Raw genomic sequence first — 26,287 nt, forward strand, 5'->3', positions numbered from 1 at the left:
AGGAGCTTTTTCAGCTGGCAGCCTTTGCCCATCCACCACCTGGATGCAAACACTGCAGTGCCATGGCTCACCCTGCGCTTGGGAAGGGTGCCCCAGAGCCCCACACAACTACGTGCCAGGGGGCAGCCTGCACTGAGGGAAATTGTTTTCAGCCTGATTTCCATCCATAGGTAGGCACTGCAACAGGGATCCCTTACACGCTTATGTGTGCCCCCGTGCTCCTCTTTAAATTCTTTTAGTAAAAGAATTACAAAAACTTCCCACACTTATCTTAAAAAAAAAGTTATAACCAAAGTGTAGGCAATATTACATAAAGACAGCATTCTGCCAATATGTCTGAGCGAGTGGGATGGAGAGAGGAAAGAGGAGAGCCAACTGGCAGTACGGAGGCAAGATCCTCACTTGAAAATGCACTGATCTGAACAGTGGGTATTTAAATTTATTTGAAGAAAGCACTGACCCATGTTTCTATTCAACAGCTGTTCTATGTTGAAATATCCTTCAGTGTCAAATAAGACAGATAAATGAACAGCAAAGAAATTGGCATGTCGACAAGGTCTGCCTATCTCAGCGTGCAATGAAAACATTTAAAACACACACTATGGGATCTCTACAGACACACACCAGTGTTACACTCATTTGGGTATAAAGCTTGGAGTTTGAGATACTAGAATCTTCCCAAAGCTTCTGTATTAGTATAAAAATAGGCACGAGAGTGGGGCCCACCCCTTGTTTCACTCAAGATTTGAGTCTTCGATGCCAGAAAAAAAACAAGTCATCTCTGCACTTCAGAGGTCAATATTTACAGTTCAGAAGGTAAAACGTTTGGTTAAGGCACTGGTGTTTGGCTTAGGTTATTGAACCTTTACCTTCAAGTATAGCACAAATATTTTGTACTCAAAGTTAATCTCAAAGATACTGTCTTCAGCAGAAAGCGCCTTCAAAAGACACAAAACTTCAAACTGCACCAGCTTTCTTTCCCACATCGGAACAGCTCACTGACAGGTAAAAATACTTCATTAATAAGGATGAATTAATAAGGATGAGTGATTAATTCACCCTTGAGCTGGCTCATGACTTCATCTCCTTCACAATGCACTACTGAAATTTATCCCATAAAGCAATCTCAAGTATTTTAACTGCTGAGTCAAGTTGTGAGACAAAGACTTTACTACCTGTATTCCACTTTCTCTGCCCAAGTTTGAAGGAAAAGCAGAGTGCCAATTGTAGCTGTGCCTTTCACTCAGGCAGCAGGTCATGCACATCATCAGCACAGTAGCATGTCTGACAATCAGACAAAAACCCTCTTTCTTTCAACTTCTGCTCAGAGAAGTCTTATCATGTACTGCCACGTTTCTTCACTGCTCATCAAAATACTGGGAGGAGTAATACTGGGAAGAGGTAGAGCCATGCACACACCGTGAGAAGGGAGTGAGAAACTGGACAAGAACAATGGTGTGGAGCTCTCCATTTCTGCCTTCACCTCTGAACACTCTAAGTAAGCATAGGGGAAAACTGTTTGGGAACTGAAGATAAGGCAGTGTTGTGACTATTCCTGCTCCCTTAATAGGCTTTGTATGCAGCATGGAGATTGGGGCAGAGAAGATACCTTGCAGCTACCTGCAGGACTAAAAGCAGTGTCTCCAACCTCGAGTGCTAGCAGTAATTGTGCACCTCTAGAGCAGATGCACCAGTCTGGTGGCAGACTGGCTTGCAATCTGCTCTGCCTTGAAATCTCCTCTTACCTGTATGAGACCGCATATGTCGCGTCAAATCTTGCAGGGACCAGAAACGCTTGTTGCACACAGTACAGACTTTCTTTCTTTTGTCTGCTTTTGCAGTACTCTTAGCCCCATCAGTCTTTGGTTTTTTGTCATCACTGCTCTTCTCAGTGGACTTTCTCTCTGTGCCTTCCCCCTCAGAGATGCTTTCGCTCTCTTCATTCTCCTTTCCTGTTGCCTCACAGTCCACAGGAGACTCCACTACCTTCAAGTCCATCGGAGACTCTTCCTGCTCAAGACCAGAGTCCTGCATCAAGGGAGCACCTGCATCATCCTGGATGCTTTTGCTTTCATCCTCACTGCTCCTTTCATCTTTTCTGTCCTCACGAATGTGGGCCTTTTTGTGACGGCTAAGAGTGCCAGCAAACTTGAAGGTTTTGCCACAAACATCACAGGCATGTTTCTTTTCAGTCTGAGAACTGCTGCCTGTGCTCTGGTCACTCTCTGCCAGCTTGAAGTCCATTAATTTGCTGGCAAAATTGAGGTCAAGACTTTTGTTACTTACAGAATCTTCTTCAGGGCCCTCTTCATATTCATCTGCTTTTTCTTCAGCGTCCTCTTCTGCCGGAGGGGAGTCAGCCTTTTGCTCCTCCTTGGGGCTGCACTCACTCCCTGGTAGCTCTGTTACTTCCTCTGGCTGTTCCTTCTCGCAGGAGGTCAGGTCCAAGACTTCGTTTCCTGTGGTGGGTGTCTCCGCATCGGACTGGTTGTCTGCAAGCAAACAGAGAGAAGCTTTCAGTGGGACGCCCTCCGCTGACTCACAGCTATCAGCGGTAAGGCTTCACACGGACCCACGAGCAGCGCTGCTGATCAAGTGTCCCAACATCTGCTTTTCTTATCTGTGACCCAGGCCAGTAACTTACAGCTGAAAAGAGATCAAAACACCACAGAACCCAGTTAACAAGATGATTAAAAATCTGTAACAAGATGCTTTCTTTTCCAAAATACACACGCCTTCGTGGCAGTTTCTTGAAGTGGGATGTAATCGCTGTTACAAGAGAACACAAAACGCTGAGACACCGATGATGAGTTTAGGTCACTGCTATTAGAAATACGCTGTATCAGAGACACACGGAGGTAGTATTTATAAACTCATGTATGAAATATGGATATAGGCTGAAGTAACACCACATATGTAGCACATGTAACACAAGTAACACACGTATTAGTCTAACTGATAAACTGTAAGTAGTGAGAAATGTTTTTCCAAGGGAATGTAAAGGCCTCATGCAACCAATCTGTACAATTAAATGTTAAAGATTATCACATGCATTAACACAGAGGACAGTTAAAAAATTGGGTATACATCATGTAAGCAAAAGCTGCAGAAGTTTGTCTCCATGTAGGTATTTGATGCATGATTGTTGTTACATAGATACCACCTGGAATCGAAATATTAAGCCAAGACAGCTTAATAGGTGACATCCTTTGCTGTTTCACCATTCATTCCCCGAACTAAAAACCAAAAAACACCTAAAATGTCCACCTTAATGACATCCTCCATGACCCTATCAGTTTGCAGCAGCATTACCATTGCTGAGGACATAACATGTTCAAAAAATATAACACAGGTAAGGTGAACAAAGGGGCAGAGCTGCACCTCTCCCAAGCTCTATACAAATAGTGTACGTGTAAATAGGAAATAAGTTGGACTGGATCTGGATGCTAAAGCTGAGTGATGCACGGCATGTAACTGCATCTCCTGTGCCACTTTCCAGCAGCTGTTCCAGAACATGAGCTTAGCAAGTCATGCTTTCTGGAAGTTGAAACTTCCCTTGTTTTAAGTCATTCCCCCACCTCCTTCTTGTCGACAGCATGCAGCCAAGGCACCACACAACTTAACAGTCATTTCAGCATTTATCTGCAAGTCCAATAACCACTTAGTATCTACAAGGTGGACTTAAATCCTGTATTTGACACAGCACCATGTGTGCTTGTCTCTAAATGGCATGGATTGCCTATTACGGGCTTTTTTCATAAGCAAGGAGTAATTGCAGAAGGTATGAAGGTAGTTCTCAGCCACTAAGTAGTCCAAATGTAGTCTTGCAGGGTAACTTGCATTGACCCCATCTCCTTGCAAAAGTGATAATCAATGGCTATTAAACAAATGCCAAAGCTAAGCAACATTTCCAGAATGTGAACTATCACTTAATACAGCATAATCCATGATACTCTTTCTCTTGGGGGTTTGAAGGGGAGAAGTCATCTGTCAAAAAAATAATCTTACCTTTTAATCAAAACAGATCAGTTTACATAGACAGTGGATTACACAAAAGCATTTGACAAAATTCATTCCTCATCTAATTATCTACCCATTAAAACTTGCAACTAAGCCCTAATCTGTGTATAATGCTGGAGAGTTTGAGGATGTGCGCACCTGAAAACAAAGGTCACCTACAAGTGCCTTACAAACCTGCATTTGAATTCTGTTTTGACTCGTTGCTTCTTGTTTGGATAAATTAAGACAAAAAATTAAAGTTATTATAAACTGCAAGAGGCAATTTCTAAAAATCCAGATGAAATCCCAGAGCATAATAATTAAGGGGCAGCACTGCTTTACAAGCAGACAAATGTGAGACTGGCACGTATGAGAAGCAGGGGGCACACAAAGCATTCTTGGTTCCATGCAGGCAGCAGGATCTTGTGGCTGATGCTGCAGGCAAGGGAGCAAAAACAGAACCCAAACTCAGGCCACGTCCATACAGGGAAAATGATTTAAAAAAAAAAAAAAACAAAAAAACAGAGGAAGAAGCACTCCTGTGGGTTCCTGGCCTGCTGCCTTCTTACACACGCAGCATTTTGGGGGCAGGAACAGGACATCTGTGTCTCCCTGTGAACCCCTCATCTTGGCGCAAGAGTTTGGATGAAAGGAAGGATTAATGATGAGCAATGCAACTCTGTGATGCTGCTGAAAAGGTCCTTGTCCTTGTCCCTGACCACCGACTCCTGCCCCAACCCTTACGTGATCCTAACACTCACAGAACCGCACAGTCAGCAGGGTCTTTTCCACACCGACATGGATTTAGGTTGGACTGAGGTGACCCCCAGAACCACTGCTCCAAGAGAGAAGGGAAACAAAGGGGAAAGGAGCTTCCTTGCCAGCAGCCTTTGGTTGCTACTGCCACCAAGACATATCGATGAATGATGGACAAAAAAACAACAAACTGGTGTGGCAAAGTGGGCAGCGGCATGGAGATCCTGAAGCAACACCAATGGAAAGCACCCAAATGACTGCTGCACACCCAATGCTGGTGCCTCAGCTCCAGGCCTCGGCAAGGTGAGGTCCACGGGTCGAGGTCAGGAGACGCTCCCCTGAGGGTATGTGCACTAGGCTGAATTAAAACTGCAAGCAAAGCAAGGAGGAGGGTTTTACTGGGGAGCAGGGCAGGAAAGGCTGTTAGGATGGAGATGGGTAAAGAGCGTGAGGAGACCAAGATAGACGGAGTTCCTCTTCTGTCATGGCAGGAGCCATGCTTTGCAACTCTTTGCTGACCAAACACAAGACAGTGGGTGCAGAGTAAGTTGACTTTTCAGACAGGAAATATTGGGAGCAATGTTAAGGAGGGGAATATGCATCAGTAGCATTCAAGCAAGAGCAAGCTCAGACTGGAAGGCTTTCCTTTAAATCCCTCAAATGCAGAAACCTTACCAACTTTTAAGTTCAGCATTTTGCTTATCAGGCATGATTTTCCACTTTTCCCCTTATTTTCCCTAACTTTTCCTTGTCCTGCTTACTCCATCTCCTTTTTTCTAGCCCCTGTACCCTTCTCAGCTGTTATTCTCTTCTTGTGTGGCTGACCCACGGTTACATTTTCATGTGGGAGAGAGAGGCTCTGAGGGACAGGCAGGCCACAGGTAAGCCACGCTGCCTTACCAGCACAGGCAGACAGATGAGGCTGACACCGAGAAAAGGAACGTGAAGTTTCAACACCACACATTCAGGAAGGGCAAAGACTTGAGACACTGGCAGCACAGACACACACGTGCTCGCTCTTCCAAAACTGGCTCACCACCACTGAACGAACACATTCAAAATTCAGGTACAGGCCGAGCCGGGATCACGTTAACATGCGTACGTGTTTGGGTGAGCGCTCTTCCTTCCCACCTGCACCAACTGGACCTGCTGTTTTCCGTGTCAGGGAGAGTTTCACAGGCCCCTTACGAAACTGCATGCATATCGTAAAATGGCAGCTCCCGACTAGTCGAGCTGCTCTGTGGTTACCCCCAACCTGCGCGGTTGGTTTCGCAGCTGGTGAAAAAGTGACCTGCTTTGCACAAAACCCGGCTCTTTGGGGCTGGGTGAGAAATCAGCCCTGCTCTGCTGCAGACAAACTGGAAGAGCAGCACAGGAGCCGGGCAGGTGTGTGGGAGAGACGACTGTCGTGAGGACAGCCTCGCTGGGCGCCTGGGCTGGGATTCCTGGCAGTGCAGGAGACACTGCTCTCTCTGCTCCTGCAGAGCTGAGGCCTGGCCCACGCTGATGGCCCTTCCCCCTTTACACGCATACTGCTAGTGACAGAAAACCTTGCTGGCCACACAGAAGGCTAGGCTATCTTACACAGAAGGAAGGATTTTGACCGAGCCTTCAGATCTGGGCAAACACACCTGCGAAAAGCCCACGCTCCTCTCAGACGGGTCATTCCTATTTCCAGAACCAGTGGCTCCAGGATTTTGCTGATTTACAGTGCCGAGCAGCCACATGTAGGCAGAGAGGAAGGCAGGTTGCATGGGAAAGGCCTGCTATTTCTTTCATCCTTTCCTATTCACCATTCACTAAGGCTGTAAAATGCTTTCCAGTCTACTTTTTATCCTGCAGATACTCACAGCTGGCGAGGACAAGAGCAGAGAGCTGCCCTTGCAAAAGCCCCTACAGAGCACACAACCTTGTCCCGGCTGACCACGTTTGTGTTGCTTCTCTGAGGTGAGGCAATGAAGGCGGCACAGTTTCACCGAGTCAGTCGTGACACAGGAGCCAAAGAAGATTGGAGACAAAGAAGATAGGAGAGGGAGGGGACAGGCGGGGAGGTGAGGCCGTAAGGAGGCGGCCATGTGAAGCTGCAGCTCGGTTGCTGCCTCTTCAGCTTCTGGGAAAAAACAAACTTCTCAGGAGATATATTCATAAGCAAAACCTCAAGGACTCCATCTGAGAATGCAAAAACTTTTCCTACTGCATGAAAGAAACCACTATATAGTTGTAGCCAAAATCACTTTTTCCTTCAAACTGTGGCAAGAAAAGACTGTTTTGCTGAAGTCTATTTACAATTCAAGCTGCAATTTTAAGTTGGCCTAGTCAGAACAGTCCACTTCATCTTTTAGAGATGGCAAGCAGAAACAAAACGAGGAGTAAACTGCTTTCCTGCATACACAAACAAAATTATCAGGAGAGACACTGAACATGGAAAGTTTCAGATAAAAGAGCAGATAGAGATCAAGGCGGGGAGGCTGCTGGTTTGGTTCTGTTTTCCTGTGCTTTTTTTCCTTGGAACTAAGGTGGAATGGAGAGTAAAGCTTGAGATGCTGAGGAGCTATTAGATAAAACAGGGTGTTGTAGTGGAAACGATTTGGGGACTTTAAAGCAAGTGTTTATTGCCAAACACTCCTGACATCCCAAGAGAAATGTCAGCAAACCCATCACATAAATAATGCTCAAAACTGGAGCAGACAGAGCACTGGAAATGAATGTTGGACAAGCAGCTGGCATTACCAGTCAGATGAGCCAATGACTTACTATTTTCCCTATGTTAACTGAAATAACCCCAGTTTTTTTTTTTTGTGTTTTTTTTTTTTTTTTTTTACGATAGCCTCAGCCACCACTAGGTGGTAGCAGATTAGTAAATTTGGTACTTTTTATGAACTTGCACCGTGTTGCTCTTACTTCTTTCTACTCGCAGTTCGGAGAACATCTTTCCAACCTGCAGTCAACTTGCAAAAACATGGGGGCTATCTTTGTCCATTTTTATTGTAAACACTCTAACATTTAGCCACCTTCATTACATCACTTTAAATCATACCCAAAGTTAAATATTTAATTTGTCCATGGTTGAGGGATCTTCGGTCGTATCTGCATGCCTCTTGGAAATGAAAACATTAAAGATAGAAAAGGACTTTTTAAAGTAAAGGGAACTGAACATATCTGGGGAAAAAGGCAAGAACCAAATCTGGAAAAGAAATGGGTTATTAAATGAAACAGCTGGTTGAAACTAAAACTCTGGAGAACAGATAAAGAGCACGATGCTGTTTGCCTTTCACACAAGCTGGGATCCCCCATTACCTTCAAGTGAGCAGTTCAAGTCACCAACACAAACAAAGGCATTCAGGACCAGATCTGACTGCACCTAGCAAGTGGAAATCTGCACTGAACTGGGGGGAAAAAGGCCAGAGACCTTCAGTTCATGCTGAATTCTCCTGTTTATCAGAAAGGCAGTTTTATGCAGAGCTGGCGATACACTCAGGAAGTTATATATCATCTCCTCAGTATCTTCTACACAACAGCTCTCGCATTCAGTCCAACTTCATGGCTCTTCTGTTTGCCACTCACTCCTGCACTAAGCAACTCTTGCTTTGCCATGAGCCACAGCTCAGGAGTGGCTGTTAAACTTTGCCTGACAGAAAATGCAGTTTCAAGCCCTTTGTCCTCTAGGAAATAACCACAAATGTAGTTCAGAGGTACAGACAGCTACAACAGTTTGGAAAAACAAAAAGTCCTCCACTATAACCAGGGCTCACATGATTTCTGTGGGGATCACAGAGTGGCAGATTTCTAGAGCAAAGATGAATTCTGCTAAACGCTAATCGGAAAATTCACTGTTGAGCATACTTACTTCGTAAATATTTGCCTAGTTAGCACAGAGCAGTTGTTTTTGACCGTCTCACATCAGAAGCAAGCTCTTTAAAGAAATTGATCCTTCCTTAGGAAAGTGTCTTTCTGAATTACCTAACGGATAATCCCTTACCCCATTCCCATCCCACATCTCGCCTCCATCGACTACATTTTGTCGCAAGAAAGGAGCATTCAGAAAGCCCTAAGGAGGCGAGGGCAGGCTTGCTTTAACGTGATGAAAGTGGGCGATTCACTGAATTGCTCCACCACAGCCGTAGCAGTCTGCCCTGGCCCGAGCGCTGCGAGCCGCCCCTCCTGGATTAGATGTTCTCCTGTGTCAGGAGCTGTCGTCAGGCTGCTCCTTCTGCTCCACCAAGCAAGGACACGCATGAGCCCCATCGCTTACACACATTGCCTGACTCCTATTCACAGCCACCATCCTGTTTTTCCTTTCAGTTTAAAGCAAGACCAAAAGAAGCCCTCTATAAACTTGTTCCCAATGACACTCTATTGAATTGCACTTCCTGTCTTACACCTCATCTTAAAGCTTGCCTCTCCGCTTCCTTTAGGGCAGACCAAATGCATCTCCCTTCAATCCCTTTCCTTTCAGCACACAGTGCAATCTGGACTATGATTCACATGCAGGTCTAGCCTTCGCAGGGCTTCTCCTGTGATTCCCAACCACACTGCTCACCCAGAACAAAAAGAGAAATGGCCCCTTTTAAACTGAGCCACAGCATCAAATTGTAATTTGCTTCCACTGACTCTGAAATCCATTTTGCTTGGACAGTGGAGGGAGACCACAGATCCAAAGCTGCTGAATGATTCTGGCCCATGATTAAACACCAGCTGGTGAAGCCTGCTAGAAATATTCAGCCATGCTACAAAGTGCACGTGGTAACGCTACCAGCATGTGAGCTGGGCTCCTTCCTTGCTTTCTGAAGCTGCTATTTGAAGACACAAAGCGTTCGATGGCAAAGCCAATTTCAACAGCATCCATCCCTAGCACCTCCCAGGAGATGCTGCCAGCTCCACGCCTCGGCTGCATCAATGTGCTCTTTTTAGGGCTGCACCGCGAGCCGGATCCGGGAACTGATCTCACGACTGCCGGTCTGTCCCCTTGCCCTTTTCATTTTTTTGGGCAGCTGGGTCAGTTACAGCTGTGGGGATGAACAGTTGGGAACAGGTCGAGCCAGTACCTACGAGAAGTGCTTTGTGTTATCCAACCGTGGCCCAAGGCTCTGTCTGCTGGGGGCAGGTCGAACCACTCTGACCAGCCCAGTGCCGCCTGCACAAGCACTAAGAACAACATTTACCTTCCACCAACGTCCTGCACATCCTACGTGTCACCCCAGCGCTCACTGGAGCAGCTTTAGGAAGGCTTTCCTTGCCGTCAGCATCCCTCTGGCTACAAGGGAAGCTCCCACCAGACCCCGTTAGGGCGCTGCGGCTTCATCCCACCGCTAAGATTGTCACAGAGCGCTTCCTGCAGGCTTTTGTTCCACGAGGGGATCGTGTTATAACATGAGTCTTCCTCTCCCAGGCTGCAACCATCTGTTGTCTGCATGGGCAGGATCAGCCCACGTGACAGCCGGATACCGAGCTGCACCAGCAGCCCCTAACTGCGCCGGGCCGTTAGCATGGTAACCAGACAGCCTCGTCCTTCGCGCTAGGCAGGAGCAATTCACGTCGCAACATGCCTCCAGCACGGCGGATTTTACTGCCAGACTAGCACCGAGACCTGAAAGACTGCGTCTGAATCACTGCAATGCAACCTGCCGTAACAAAAGGAAGAGAAAGGATGAGAGGGGCTGTGAGGACGGCACGCTCTTCTGAACAAACTTCCTGCTGCTTTTAGATTTGTTACTTCAACAAATCTTCCATGAAACATACTCAGAGTGACACACCGCTGCCCTGCCTCTCTTGGAGGTGGCTGCTTTGTGCAGGCCCTTTCCAGGGAGGGGACGTACACCACCTTCTGCCAAGCTTCCTCCGTACATCGATTCCATTTGGCCAGCACAGAAAAACACTGAATTGCTGCACCCAACGTGGCTTCGTGTCTGCTCACCCCTTCTTCTAAACGCCACTCACCTGCCCACAACAAAAAGCCTTGTGTGATCTGACTGGTGGTCTCCTTTATTGCAAAGCTCTCAAAAGATGACAAGTGAGTTTTGGTGCAGACAAATTTGAAGTAAAAAATATCTAAAAAAAGTAATCTGAACCACGCCTACATGATGCTGAAGGTGGTACAGGCAGTATGTTTAGGCAGGAGGTCTCAGAGCCATCTCTCAGAGTTCCCCAAGATCATTGCCTTGGCCTGCATCAGCAGCCAAAATAAAGCCAAAAAACACTGGGTATCACAAGCAAGGGTATTGAAAGCAAGACAAAGGGTGTCCCTTTGCTGAGGTGTAAAGGCCTGGTGTGCCCTCATTTCAGGTTGTGCATGTAGTTCTGGTCTCAGCGCCACAAGAAGGACATAGCTGGGCTGCAAAAGGCACAGAGCAAACCTTATCGAAGCGATGGGGCAGCTGCCCTGTGAGGAGACACCAGAAAGGCTCAAGATCCTAATTTTGGCAGAGAGAAGGGGCTGATAAGATTGAGGTCTGCAAATCACAAAGGCAGCAAAGAGAGCAACCAACAGAGCTTTGAATCCTGCAGTGCTGGAACAAAGGGAGGCTCTCTGAAGCTTGCAGGGGATCAGCTTAAAAAATATTTCTTTACACAGCAGGTACTGAACTTCTGGAGCTTGACACCACGTATGTGAGGTCAGAGGCAGACAGCATCAGCAGGTTCAGAAAGCAATCGGAGAGAACGACAGAAAGCCGGACCATAAACAGGTACTGAAAGGAGTGGGCAGGGATGTGCCCTCCCAGATGCAACCCCAATGCAGTGGTTGCGGATGCTGGCAGAGCACAAGAGGCACAGACTGCAGGAAGTGGCCAGGCCCACAAGCTCACCCTAAATAGCACATCCTACTGATACCATCAGAGAGAGTACACGGCTGCATGGACCACTGCTCTAATGCAGCAGGACGTTTCTTCCATCTTTACGCTTTGCTCTTCTACAGCGCTCAGTACAACTCACACAACTCGGTCTTGCCACTCTGAACAACCTGGGCGAGCTGCCTGCTCTAGGGGGAGATCCAGCATTCCTCAGACTGGGGAATAAGCCCATTTCTCCCCAGGGAGCAGATGGCAACTCCAGGTTTGTGCAACTTCTGTTAGATTTGGTAGAAAAGATAACGTATTTTTGACATGGGATGGAGGCTCATGACCTGACACAACAAAACAGTGTGCTTATCTGTGCTTGTAACGTGTAGTAAGAAATCTCCTTGTGTTTTCGTTTCTGTTTTATTTTTTTTCTCTCATTTTTCCCCTTTACTGCTTTCTCCCTCCCTTTCTTTCTTGAGTCACCTGGTCAGTAATCTCTGAGACCAGCCTTTCGCAACTAAATTTTATCCTCTTCTGCTCTTGTGGGGGGGAAAAAAAATTCCCTAGTCAAAGTTGACCTGCTACAACAAGCTCATTGCAAGCTTTTCAATAACAGGTCATCTCCCGAGATGTTTATCACATGTTTGAATTTTACACAACTTCCATCAAAGCCACTGGGCATCGTCCCACAGGCTTCACTGGAATCAAGCCCCATATATTGAATAAACTATCAATTACTTCCCTACAGGAGAAAGTTTTTCATGTCTGCAATTCATTTAAATGACTAAAACAAGGGAAGGGACTGAGTACAGGACCGTCTGGAAGAAAAGCCAGGATCACACAGTGGAATGAGGGAAGTTGCCCTTCAAGACGTCTCTGTGATGAAGAAAGAGGTTATGAGGATGGTTAAAAGTAAAAGATCTGCTCCTGTCAAACCTTTCCCCTCTCACACCAAACCCCTGAACACAGACATGCACGTGCACACACACACATGCAAACACACAACCAGCAGCCTCTTTGATATGACTTTGTGGGTACTTTTCTCACTTTAATCTTCCACGAGTTTGATCTGTCCTAATTAACATCTCAACCTGAACGAGGGATTCCCTGTATCTTGCGGACAACTCATGTAGGTTGTTTCTTTCTCTTCATTTTCTTCCAGTGTTAACACAACTTTTTAGAAGTTTCAAGGCACTGCTTTTTGTAGGCTTTCAAGTCACTCACTCTTTCTTTTTATATGCCTGCTAAATCAACCATAAATGTATGGCTACGAATACCACCACTTTCTGCACTTTTTATTTGGCGTTATTCACAATGCAAATACAGAACAGAACTTCAAAGTTCAGCAGAAATCCTTCTCCTTCATGATAGCCCAATTCCTTTCCACATATTTTTTCAAGCATGCAATGACAGGATTAGCTGGGGATTAATTGCTTGAAACTCAACCTGCATCTCAGGTCACAATTTTCTCATATTTTCAGACTTGAAAACTTTTGTATCTACCAAGTATTTGTCATATGGACCACTAACTACAACAGATAAGGTAGTCTTCTTTCCACACAAACATCCCAAATGGAGGTCTCTAAACCCAAACAATTACCCTGCTTACTGTGCAAACACCCCTCCCCTCCCCCAAGAATACATTCCTATTCCCAAACGGAAACTACACTGCTTTACAAATATGTCACCTTTAAAGGAACACAAAAAAATCAAAAAAGCAGTATTCCTTGCTTCCCATATTGTCCCTTAATGGTACCTGCTCTTCTGATAAAATATATAAACTTACTGGAGGGTAATCGAAGCAGTTATGGTTAAAATGCAATGTGATTTGCTTTTCTTATTATTATCTTTTTACGTAAGAATGGTCATGAGTTGGATTAAAAAAAACAAAAGATGTCTACAATTTTATTTTGACTTAAGTTGTAAAAGCAAGGAATAAAATCCCCTCTGATCCTATTTTACAACTTGCATCTGCCCATCAACAGGAAATATTCAGGCTCACAGGTTAGGCATAACTGTATTCTATTTACTTATTTATTTATTTATTTTGTTTATATATATTTTTCTGTCCATTTAATTTCTATGATAAGTATTTATTTTGCATGTTTGGCAAGCCAATAGCTATCTGTTGTTTTTGTTTTGTTTTGTTTTAAAAAAAAAAAGAACCACCTCTGCCATTACATCTTACCTACTACAAACAATAATGCTGGGCCAAATATGGCCTGGCACAATTGCTCTGAATGCACCCTCAAGTGATTCTCTGCAAATAGATCTAAGTTATCTGTAACTAATTAATGGACAAAAAGGACCATTACTTTCATTTTGTATTGAACCTAGTCTGATTCACGTACCATAAAGGCAGCAAAATTAACTGCATCATCTGCAGGGCACACCGTATTTGCTGCTCTGAAAATGAAAAAAGTCAAGAGCAGGAGAGAAAAGCAAGACAGAAAGGCAAACTGAGTTGAACATAGAAGAGAAAATTAAATAAGGCGACATCAAGAGAAAGAAAGCATTAAAAGCAAGCATTCAAGCATGTTCAAACAAAACACAGGTACCATGTTAAACACTGTATAAAAACAAGCTGTGCCAAATTCCCAGTGCCCCACTTGGTGAGCTTTGCATTAAAATAAAAAACAACAAAGAAGGTGTGTGCTTCCCAGGGAAATGCTTTTGAAGTAAAAAACATATAGCGGTGTTGAGGCAAGACTGAGCAGTGTGAAGGCTTTTATCAGAGACTTTTGGCTGCGTGGAGGATACGGGTTACTGGTAGCAATGTGCGTTTGTGCCCTTTCACAAAAGGTAAATGTAACCTTGACACCACATGGAAGGAGTCCTCCATGCTGAAATTTTACTGAACGTGGAAGTCATGCTTGTAAAAATCTTTTCATGTCTTACTATAAAGACAGTATTGTAGAACTGGTAATATCTATACTGCTTAAATGCTCAAAATGATGTACCTCTTCCTCAGCCACACTCACTCATTAGCTCAGGCCCCTGGCACAAATTATCCTGAGAGCACCTTCCCTACAAATGGATAGAGCTGGTTGCCACTTCTGAGCTCATACGACTGCGCTGTCCTTCTCACAGCAGCGTACCACAGGAATCTTGGGGCACAGACCAGCCTGCCTCCAGTGCTTCGCTACAGACCAGGTACCCAGCGCACGTGCTTTGGGAGCAGATCACCAGGACTCCCACTTAGCACACTCACATCAGTTTATCTTGGCCTCTTCCCTCCCCAGGTTAGGGAGCAGCAGTTCAAACAACAAAGTTCGCTTCTTCTCTTTGCAGTAAGATCAGTGATCAAAATCTTTCCTCAGCTCCCTTTAAATAACAGAGCTATCTAACAAGTCACTGCTTGTGCAACAGGTGGGGACAGAAGAAATGCATCCTTCCAGGCCTAAACCTCCTCTGCTTTCCTATCTTACCTTTCCCCTTTCCCTCCTGTCAGTCTCATCTATGTTGCTGCCACAGGGGAGCTGCTGTGGACTCCCAGTTTAGAGACAAAGTGCTAGAGTCACCTGAAAGGAGATGCCCCAGCACCACAGCTAGCTGCAGAGTGGTTCTCCAGCACCAAATCTCCCTCAGCACTGCTCTGACAATGCTTAGAAAGAGCTTGCTATTAGCAGTGCCAGCGCATACCAGCTTGAATCTGATTAGTGCCACTGCTGTGCCATCACCAAAATCTTCTACCTGCACTGAGGACCCAACCCTGCTACTGCTGCAGTTGTGTGTCCTGCCTGTGGGGATTGCAGCACAGGCTTTCTGAAAGGATGGTGTCTCCTTCCAGGCCCAGTTATGGTAGGGGAGGCAGGTTTTACCAGTATAGCTCACGGCCAAGTGCATTTTTCCTGCCTTCATTAAGGGTTTACAGCAGTGCTGCTACCTTGGAAGGCTGCCATCAATAAGCAGGTCAGCCCCCTTAGTCTGGGCAAAACCTCCCTTCATTGTTTTCTGTCTCATGAACAGTTCTTCAGTAACGATGTATTATTTTTGGAGGGCAGGGTGTTAGAAAACAATTGATACGAGTAAAGAGTTCTCCCTCACCACTGAAAGCAAACCGTATATATACGTAGTAAGATGACAGAATTTGGTCTGTGCAGGCCAGAAAACAATAGCCTCACTGTTGCAGATACCTTGCAAGTTACGTCCTTGTGTCACTCAAAGCAAACGGTAACAGGGGCTGCTCCACAGCTCAGATTGCCTTTAAACCTCTTAGCTAACCTCTTTACCTCTCCAGGGTTCCCATTTAGGACCAACATGAATCTGTTGCTTCATGAAAACTCAACTACTTCAGGGAAAAAAAAAAAAAAAAGAAAAAAAAGTCTGTACTCAATTCCCAGAAGCTTCTTACAAATATTCCTAACTTTTACTCTTTACAACATGAGTTGAGATTGCATAATGAAGAGAACAGTACCAAAAACTGTGACTGACTTCAAAGCGAGCAACAGCAAGCAGAGCTTCGTCCTCTTCTTCTCCAAGCAGGACGAGAATCTACTGTTGGGTTATCTAATTATTACAATGTCGTGGAAAAAGGAGTGGACTTCAAACTGACACAGCATTCAACACACTACTTCCATTACAATGAAGAATGAAGAAGAACCCCAAACCTAGAGCAAATCTTCCTCCCCAGGTCCTCCTTTTGTTTACCCCTCGGTTTGAGGTTACTTACTCACCAGCACAATACTACGGATTCCACACACACCTCCATGCCCCAGGGCGTAAGCCCACTTTTACTTGTATCAACACTAAGAAGAAACATCTCCTAGAGGCAAGCTGCTGCATAATGTTTGGGATGATATTTCTTGCATTCACTTCCTTTGATCTGTCAAATAAAAGCCACCGCAAGAAAAAAAAAAGCTAAACGCTAAGTTATTTTCCTTTCCTGCCACAATTCTGCATTTATTTGCTCTCGTTTTGATGGGATGTTTTTATCGTTACTGAAGTAGACAAACAGCCACTGGATGCGGCCAAACAAACCACGCAAGGCACAATAAAATATTCAGCACACATGTTCACGGTCAAGATGAGACAGTAATAATAGAAAACCTGAAACCAAATTCTTCTTCCATGTACGCTAAGTTACGCTGCTGAAGTCAACTGGGTTTAGCAGTTTAATTTGCCCCCTTGATACTCAAAGCCACAGAGATTATTCCATTACTAAAAAATTTAACACCACCACAATGCAACTGCAACAGCTGAGGCTTTGCAGAATAACGAAGAACATGATTCAGACATCAGAGAGAGGACAAGAAAGGAGGATTCCTCCATGGGGAGACCCTTTAATGAGGAAAATTCTCAGGCTACAGGCCCCCTCCAGGATAAGGCACTCTTACCTGTATGAGTGAGCATGTGCCGCTGCAGGGAACTTGGCCATGAAAAGACTCGAGGACAGGAAGGACAGGGGATTTTTTGAAGGCAGTCTGAGTAAGCGTTCCTCTTCCCTCTCAGCAGCTTATCTTCGGCAGTTTCCTTTTCATCCTCACTTGTTCCATTTCTGCCGCTTTCTTCCTTGAAATTGTCAGTGGACTGCAGAAATGGGCTAAATTTATTAGTGTCTGTGGTAGCCAGCATCTTCTCTATGCTGGCAAACTCCCCACTTGACTCCAGATCCACACCACTGCCCAATTTAGGCTTATTTTTCGTTCCTTTCTTTCTACCTCTTTTCTTAGCCAGCCCAGTGTCGGCGATGGGAGACTGCTCTGAGTCACACACCTGAGTCAGGTCACTGGGAAGGCTGGAGTCTCTCTGAACGGCGGTCACGATTGTCACTTTTGCTTTGGCGTTCCCTGATTTGTCACACCCAGTGGAGCTGCTCACTGCCTTGGGACTGGCATCCGCAGCCTCGGTTTTCAGCAGAGCAGGAGCAGAAGACACAGACGAAATGATCTGTGCGATGGAAGCCAGCGGTGGCAGCTCTTTAGTTACTGGAGGCTTTGGCAAGAGAGGTTGTGGTGGTGGTTTAGGCCTCAAGGGTCTCAGCACGGCAGAACCGCCAAGGAGAGCTGGGGAAATGATCGGGACAGTCAAATGCAATGAACCTTTCAGTGGCTGGGGATGTCTGGCAGCCCTGTTTTTCTCTGAGTTCCCATTGGTGCCGAAGGCCAGAGGACACTGCTGACAGTTATAGGCTGCGTCACTGTTCCCAGAAGAAGACAGCTCTTGATTCCTGGCTTCACCTGGGACATCGCTATCCTTCTTCAGGGCTTTGGGGATGGACAGGTCAATGGGCTCCATGGAACAATCATAGAGGGACAGGGGAGAAGAGCCAAAGAGGTTCTCCTGTTTCACTTGCACAGCACTCAGGCTTTTGTTCTTCTGAGAGAAATCCAGCGGCTCATCAAAATCCATCGGGAAGTTGCCCGCAGGTTCAAGTTTGATGGGAACGTGAGATGATGTCCCAAGCAAGAAGCCGTTCTGTGGCTCCAGGAAAGGCGTGATGGGCTTGCGGTCCATGTAAGTGCTGTCCTCCAATAAAGGAGCATCTGCGTGGCCCTCCTGGGCACTGCAGTCCACCGCCAGGATGTAATTCTCAATCTCCCTTTCCTGCACGTGCAAGTGCTGCTTGAGGATATGGTGAATGCAGTTCCTCTTGGCTGAAAAGGCTGTGCCACACTCCTTGCACTCAAACGGCTTCTTCTTCTGGCAGCCGCTGTGCGTCCTCATGTGGATGCGGAGGGCCCGGTAATGCTTCAGGTCCTCGCCACACAGCTTGCACACCGTGTCCGGGGAGCAGAAGGCATCCACCATCTCTGCGGCGTTGCTGGTGACATACTCAATGTTCTTCTCTATATCCTTCCTGGTCACTTTGAGGTGCTTCTTTCGCAGGTGTCTCTCACAATTGGCTTTAACTGTGAATGGGTAGTGGCAGATTTTGCAAATGTAAGGCCTCTCCCCACTGTGTGTCCGCAGGTGCCGGATCAGCGCTGCCTTGTCAGCTGCAATGTAGTCACAGATGTTGCACTGGTATGGGGAAATACCCAGGTGAGAACGGATATGAGCTCTCAGGACACCAGAGAAGGCAAACACCTGGTCACAGAAACGGCACGGGTACAAGACTTTCCTCATCGTTGGGGCTTTCTTGTTTGCTGCCCCTGCGATGATGGCTTTGAGGTCCCCTTCCGTCACCTCTTGCTTGATCTTGGCTTCCATGCTCAGGGGCAGGAGAGCTTCAATGATGCTGTCCTGCTCCAGCTGTGTCTTCATCTCATGCTGAGTTAAAGGCTCTACTTTGGGTTGGAGGAGCAACTGCGAGGAAGGACTTGATTTGGCTCCTGGCTGGGGGAGGTGAGAGTTGGAGGAGGACTCCACCGAGTTCTTGATCAGCCTCAGAGGAGGCGGTGGGAGGCTTGGGCTGATGCAGCCAGGGGAGGCTTGCTGGGCACTGATGAGAGGAGGAGGTGTAGAAGTTGCGACAACTGTTCGGGGCGTTACCAAAGGCTTTGGCTTCAGTGGCGGCATATGCTTGAAAATGGACTGCACGGGGACAGAAGGTGCCTTAGAAAGTGGAGGAAGACTGATCTGAGGAGGAGCGGAAGAAGCCATCTTCAAGATCTGCTGAATGTCTGCCAGTTCAATGGCAGACTCGTTGGAGATGGGTTTTACCACAATACTGCTGTCAGGCTGGATGATAAAACCCTTCTGGAAAGGCTGCAGTGAGAGAAGCTTTATGTTCTCTTTTGTAGGGGGGAGGACTGAAAATGACCCTCCCATAGAGGCAGCTTCCAGGGGAGAGAGGCTGAGCAGGCTGGTGCTGCCGGGTTCCTGAGGTAGGTTACTCTTCAGTGCTCTGAGCCGCATTTCTTGGACCTCGTCTTGTGTATCGTCCTCCTGCTTGACAGGCTTGATGTCTTTGGTGTACTGTAGGCCCAAGGATGCCATGAAGGCTTTCTGGTCTGGGTTCTCGCCAGGTGGGGTCGCGGACTGTGGCTTGTGCTTGTCTCTTCCCTGATCCATCACGTGAGTTTCTGTGTGCAGTTTGAGTGCCGAAAGCATGGGGAATGCCTTGTTACACGTCTCACAAATAAACCGATGGAATTCGCTGATGCACCTTCGCAAATTCGTTTCACACCACACCTGCAAGACACGCAGAAATATTTAGAGTAGACACCTCCATCTGGCAAAGGCACCACAAGCTACTGCAAAACTACACCAGCTCACACTCTCTTCTAGTGTCCAAGTTAAGGAGTTTAGAGCAGCCACCACCTCGCTAGCATGGAAACATTACTACTCCACGGCCTTCAGACACCTAAGTGATGTATCTACATTAAGGGCTGATTCTCCAAAATTTCCCTTCTATAGAGGCAAACTCCTTCAGAGAGCTACTGAGGCTCTCAAATACCTTTCTACCCTGAACTGCCCTTCTAGAAATCTCCTCTCTTCATTGACAGGACGGTAGCTTCAGGGGACTATCCAGTTAACATCTCTAAGTTGAGAAGTAAAATCACCTCCATTAGCTTTGTTACTACAAAGACACTGGAAGGGAAAAAAAAAAAGCATCCAAGAAGGGAAAACAGAAAAAATATAAAAATAAAATAACATCCCTCAAAGCCCATCAATGAAACACAAAACCAAAACAAACAGGCTTTTGGTTAGTCAAGTCTGATTACATTAATTCTCCCACGAAAAATACTAAACTCACAAATAGCTTTTATGCCTGTCCTTGAAAATGATCATAAATGTAAATGTTATATTTGAATGCTACCCAGATGGCTCATATGTGGCAAATATGATGGCTCTCCACGCCAAAGGAGAGCACAAGTGATAATTTAAGTATAGGGCTGGTAGGATCTTTGTATACACTGTACATGCTTTGTTCTGGTAACTTGTAGGTCATGCCTGTCAGCGCAAGCAGAATTATTACAAAACGGCAGTCCCAACATTCAAATCCATTAGTAACTTCAAATGACTGCCACAAATAAAATAAAACCAATTTGCTTACAAAGTCCTCTCTCCTCCTCAATATGTAACTTTTACATCAAAATTCTACTAGAGTTACAGAATGACGTACATGTTCTCCTGGACTGGTGACAAATTTCAGGTCTAGCACCTTGCAGCCAGGAGAGCTGGAAATCAATGTTTTAATCCAAGGAGAGTAAGAAAAGTACAGATTGTGAATAAGCACGATCCTGCTGGATTGTGCTGTTGATTTCTATTTTTGTTTTTTTTAAGTAGTTAAGCAACTTTATCTAGACCCACAATAACTAAGACAGGCAAGGTTTGAAAGAAGGAGGAATAATATAATCTAATAGAAAGCTTTAAAGATCTCAGAAAAAATGTTTACAGGCTACCCCATGCCTTTTCCTAGTCTCTTCCCCTCAAAGTTGCAAAACGTTCAAACCTCATATAAGGAATGTAGCACAAATGTGTAGCAATGTCTTTGGGGATGTTTCATGAAGAAGTCACTGAAGAGGTCACCCTTTTGTAAGTAAGATGATTTCCCAAAGTTTTTCATGATAAAAATATTTCACACCACAACTACATCCTTGCTACTTTAAATTAAAATAAATAATGCCTTCCCTTCCATGTCTCCTCCCTATTGATTTTAGACGTGGAATGGTTTGAGGAAGGAGAGAACTAATAGGCAGGATGGGAAGGGCAAGGATCTACCACCACCACCATTTTCCTTTAAAATACATGTATAGATCTTCATACCAATAGTTACCCACTGGAATACTGAAAGAAAGGAAGAAAAGGAAGAAAAGGAAGGAAGGAAGGAAGGAAGGAAGGAAGGAAGGAAGGAAGGAAGGAAGGAAGGAAGGAAGGAAGGAAGGAAGGAAGGAAGGAAGGAAGGAAGGAAGGAAGGAAGGAAGGAAGGAAGGAAGGAAGGAAGGAAGGAAGGAAGGAAGGAAGGAAAGGGTAAATATTCTTTAGATGAAAAAGGAAAGGAAGTGTCTGAAGCCTAGGCAGACAGCAGTAATGTGGGTTCCACAGAGTATGGTATATCCAGCCTCTGGTTGATCAAGGTCAAGTCTTTCAATGAATTCAGAAAACAGGCACAGTATCAGCTGGTACCTTAAGCTACTAAGAACAGAGTGTACCTGAGAAATGCGGGGGAACTTCCTACAGGAGAAGTCCGTGAATCCCAAGTCATGGAAGCCTGCTGGAATTGAAGGGTTGTTCTGAATAAAAGGCTTTCCGGTGGGATCTCTGGGAAGCTGCTTGTGGATAACTGCATTATGGCGCAGCAAGCCCCGATGAGTACGAAAGGTAATGCAACAGATGTCACACCTGGAAAGGAAAGGAATAAATAAAAATGACTTAGGGAATGCTGCAAGCATAAGGACTAACATTCGTCTCACATTAGGCTGGCCTCCTTCCGCTTTCCCCATGATACTAAGAACCTGCTGAATGGAGAACAAGGCCACAGCACGTCAGAAAACTATTGCCACAGAAAGACCATTTCAATCACAGTCACTTTCTACCAGCTTCTGGCTATTAAGTTCACTGGAAGTTCAAAGAATAGAGCAAATGAGAACTGAACATCACACGTGGGCAGACAGTGAAGTGGCAGCTAAGATTACAACCTTCTGACAACTTTCCTCATTATCCAACATAAAATATTTCAATGGCTTTATACATTTCATTTCCCCAAGTTTTTACTTAAAAGTATTGTTAAGATAAAAAACAATAACAACAAAGAACATTAGTGACAAGGAAAGGCTATAACAGACCTAGACAGCACACAGCTGCAAACTTCTAGGTAGCACCTTTTTAACTACTACTTAAAACATGCTACTGCATACCACTCAAATTCCTGCATGTGAATTTTCCCCGAATGCACTGCCTTTCCATAAACTTCCACTGATTCTTCTCAAAGCTTTTACGAGAAATATACTTTCTATAAAAGAAAAATGCATGCTTCTTGAAGGGGAGGAGGGCCAGGAGGAAGACCTGAAACACGTTCAAGACTTCTGACACTCATCTATGTCCATCGCAGACAGTGTGAGCCCCCCAAAATGCAGAACAAACATCTTCTCCTGTCCACACAGGATTTTTCTTCAATTCTCTTCACACATTCATCCAAACAAAAGTTTCCTGCACACAGTAGACTTGCATGAAACAATAAAAGGTACTGGAAACGCAGCTATGCTCGAGGCAGCAAGGACTACGCAGCGACATTTGGCCAACGTGCCAGCAAACAAGCACTTTTAAACACCGGGTGCTTGAGCCCTGCAGCACGACAGAGCACGTCCACTCTGAACCCAACAAGTGACACACAGCTTCACTCAACACGGCTCCTCGTGGTTACACCTCCAGCTTGCGACCAACGCTTGAGTTTCACAGAAGAGAGTACCAGTGAATGTGAAGCAGACAGATTTTGTCGCTGAGAATATTATTTGCACTAGGAGTCTTTCACGTCTCTCCCCTCTTTAGTTCTCCCCATACCGTCTTTGCCTTCCACATCAAGGAAAAGGACATGTGCCTACTCATTAAGAAAACATCCTGCAATTAGAAATGAGTTCTGACAAAATCCTGAAACAACCCCCTCCCTGTCCTGTCCCTAACAAACTCCCATTGTTGTTCTTTTTATCACTACATAAACTTCCACAGACCTCTTTTATTCCCTGAAAATGAAGAGATAACCGAGTCACTCACAAAGCAATTGGACTCTGTCTCTGAGTGGTGAAAGAGGCAAGTGTGAAGTATATGTACCACTGCTTTTGTTATCACGGTACCCAGAAGGCTGGGACATAAATATTATGCACTGCAGGTTTAATCTGTTTTATCTCCCCTGTCAATTCACTCGCATCCTACCTTTTTATAATCATTGCCAGCATAGTGCTGGCATTCCTTTAAATACAGAGCCACTGCTGTTTACAAGGCAAGTGTTCCCTTAAAGAGACCTGCTAAATGTGACAGCTGTCTCTGGTGGTGTGGGGGCAATGCCGATGTGCAGCGCTGCTCGAGCACCGGGACAGCTCGCCTGGCAGTACCACGAACAGGCAGTACCTATTCCGTGATGCAAAGCTTTCATCTTCGGGGAAAACAATAACACACAACCACCAAAACCACTGGGGGAAGGAGGGCACCACAGGGTTAGGGCAGCCACCTCAAGAACTCGCATGCTGCCGGAACAAACCCTGTTTTAGAGGTGGCGAAAAAGCCCGCTGCGAAAGCAAGCAGCGCTTCTGGCACGCTCCTCCTGGTACCTCAGCACGTGGACCATGAGCAAGCCCAGCTGCTCCACGGAGGGACACAGACCCTCGCCCTCTCCTTGGGAGCCTCGAGGCAGCTCCAGGGGTCCCTGATGTGCCCGGCCTCCCCTGGGCCGGTGACCCGTTGTGCTGGCCATGTCCCCTTGCGTGTGACGGGGCAGGCACAGCTACAGCGGAGGGGACTGCAGAGCTCCCTTCCTGGAGAGCCAGCACCCACCGCAGTGCCCCCAAGGGCTGGGTTGAGCAGAAGCCAAAGCTCCTGGGCGAGCTGCCAGCCCCCCCAGGCACCTCGTCCATACCGCGCTCCCTGCACTGGCCGTGGCAGGCTGATTATCAGCATTGCTTTACCTAGGGCTCCCATCAAAAGCTGCACCCAAGACCAGATCTTTTCAGAGCGTGTGAAAGGCCTTCGCAGTACACCTGTATCAACTATTACGCCTCAGGAGAGTAAAAATCTGCAATTTAAAAATGGTGTTTTCATGCAAAAAGAACCTCCCTCCCTCCCCCAAACAAAATCCTTATTTCTGAAAAAGGCATATGTGCTTTTCTCTCTTTCATAAAGCATACAATTAAATACTCCTCTGGGTTTTTCTCTTTCCTCCTTAGTCTTCTTTTTTTTCTTTCTTGTTGGGATCAAGCAAAAAGTCAGGAAAAAAGATTGAACTCTTTTTTTTTCTTTTTTTTTTTCCATTTGGCCAAAACCAAGATCCTGGCTAAAAAATAAAGAAACAAGCAGATAAATCATGCCTGTCATCTCAAGATGCAGGCACTGCAGGGAGCATCAGTGCTGCCCATCTCAGCTCGGCTGGTGCTGCAGCTTAGGGAACCACACTGGAGCCATGGACACCCCCTGCTATCCTCGTACCCCAGGGGGAAAGCGTGCCCCTTCCTCCATGGTCCTGGCACTAACACCTCCCAGATGCCAGCACCAACCCCAGTAACACCTGTTGGTGAGGAGTTCAGAGAGATGGGAGTAAAATCTGCCTGAGAAAGCCCTCGGGGGAACATTTGGGGCAGCTCCTCTGGGACAGGCACCGCAGGTGAGCTCCAGTGCCCTGGCTGGCACCTTGCGCCCCAGCCACCCACCGAGGACAAAGGACATCACTGAGAAGCTGCCCCTGATGCTATGGGGTGCCACCAAGCTGCTGGCCCCAGGAGGTCCCTCAGGCCCTGCAGACCTCACTTGGGCTCGTCATTCCAGTATGGGTGCTGGCTAATTCCGACGCAGCGCCCAGTCGCCCAGCCGCATGCACTAACTTTCTTTTCTCGTGCCTTTTTGTTGAGTTCCCCCTGCCGCACCTCAGGGACTACGGGAATCTGAGTTTCTGCCCAGTGACATTAAATAAGCTTTGAATACAATTAGCACTGCAGATGTAGATAAGGACGTGTACCACCTCCAAGGAAAACTTACAGGTATGGAGCTTCAAAACTGAACTAGTTAAGGCAAGCATTGTGCTGTATTGACTAACTCATGTGTTAATTTAAATTGGAGAAGGCTGCCATGCCTAACAATGCATTGACTGGCAGCTTTCATTTTTTTTTAAGGAAGCCTAGCCATTAATTTGCCTGTTTTGACATCAGTACTATTTTCCTTCTTTAAGTAATATCAATACCTACAATATTTTTAAATCCAGACACACAGTTTAAGAAGCAAAGGAGAAAGGAATCCTAGGTGATACGGACATTTTTCTTCATCTTGCTTAAACTGCTTTTTAAAAAATGTAGAATTAATGTGGAAAGTCTGAAAAGTCCAGCATATCAAATAAAGCATCTGAAACATATGGTAATACTTTGCTCATGATGAACTTAAACAAAACAAAACCCCTCTCCTTACAGTTTCACAAGTCTGCCCACGTGTAGTGCCAAGTCAAACAGGGATGGTATGACTGCAAAGAACAGAGATGGGAACAGGTTCTGAGGGTGTTAGCAGAACAGGCAGAGCAATGGCTCAACACCTGAGTGGAGATAAAAGCACCGTACTTGCAAGGTAAGTTTCCAGATGTACCAAGTAAGAGCTGTCGTGTTATCATGTGATTGCTGGCATTGGCCACCATTTTCCATTCTTCTATAAATATGATTACAGAACAGAGAGGAAAGCCGTTCGGTTCCAAACAGAGATTCAATTATAAGCAAAACCTGCTGTTAGCAGCTCAGACTGCTTTACAGTGAGCTCCACTCTCAGTAGCCTTTACGTTACAGTCATTCATACCTGTATGAAGCGAGTGCAACGCTAGGACTCCGGCTTGCTGACAGAGGTGCACAAACCAAGTGGCTGAGAAAAAGAGAACTGCTGAAACACAAAAGCAGAAGCCTAAGGCAACTGCAATGACAGTGCAATGACCAGACTGACCTTGGTGCTCAGTCCACGTATCACACCAGGCGAGTCTGTTTAATTATTACTACACTGTTGCACTTTTTTTTTTTTTTTGAAAATGCAGACAAAGCTTCTATGTAAAAACACACCATTAAAAAGCCTTCCATTAAAATAAATTAATATTCTTGAAATCTGTAATGCTAATTAGGATATAAAAGCATTTTAACATGCTTTAAGAAATAGTCAATCCTTTGTGCAGCTTGTTCAAGAGGCAAGCCAGGATT

General features: G+C 45.8%; 1 protein-coding gene across 6 annotated transcripts in view; it reads right to left on the reverse strand.

Annotated features, from left to right (window-relative positions):
- The window catches only part of RREB1 (ras responsive element binding protein 1), a 123,654-nt gene that overhangs the window by 5,278 nt on the left and 92,089 nt on the right, over positions 1–26,287 (reverse strand). For 5 of the 6 annotated variants that reach the window (XM_068670785.1, XM_068670788.1, XM_068670789.1 and 2 more), the window contains 3 exons: positions 21,572–21,761; positions 16,868–19,607; positions 1,746–2,492 (listed from right to left, as the gene is read on the reverse strand). In XM_068670785.1, coding sequence (XP_068526886.1) covers positions 1,746–2,492; positions 16,868–19,607; positions 21,572–21,761 — 3,677 coding nt within the window. The remainder of the gene's footprint in view (positions 1–1,745; positions 2,493–16,867; positions 19,608–21,571; positions 21,762–26,287) is intronic. The other variant, XM_068670790.1, reaches the window with a different exon arrangement.

This window comes from Anas acuta, chromosome 2 (assembly GCF_963932015.1).
Source record: "Anas acuta chromosome 2, bAnaAcu1.1, whole genome shotgun sequence".
In the NCBI taxonomy this organism is placed as follows: domain Eukaryota; kingdom Metazoa; phylum Chordata; class Aves; order Anseriformes; family Anatidae; genus Anas; species Anas acuta.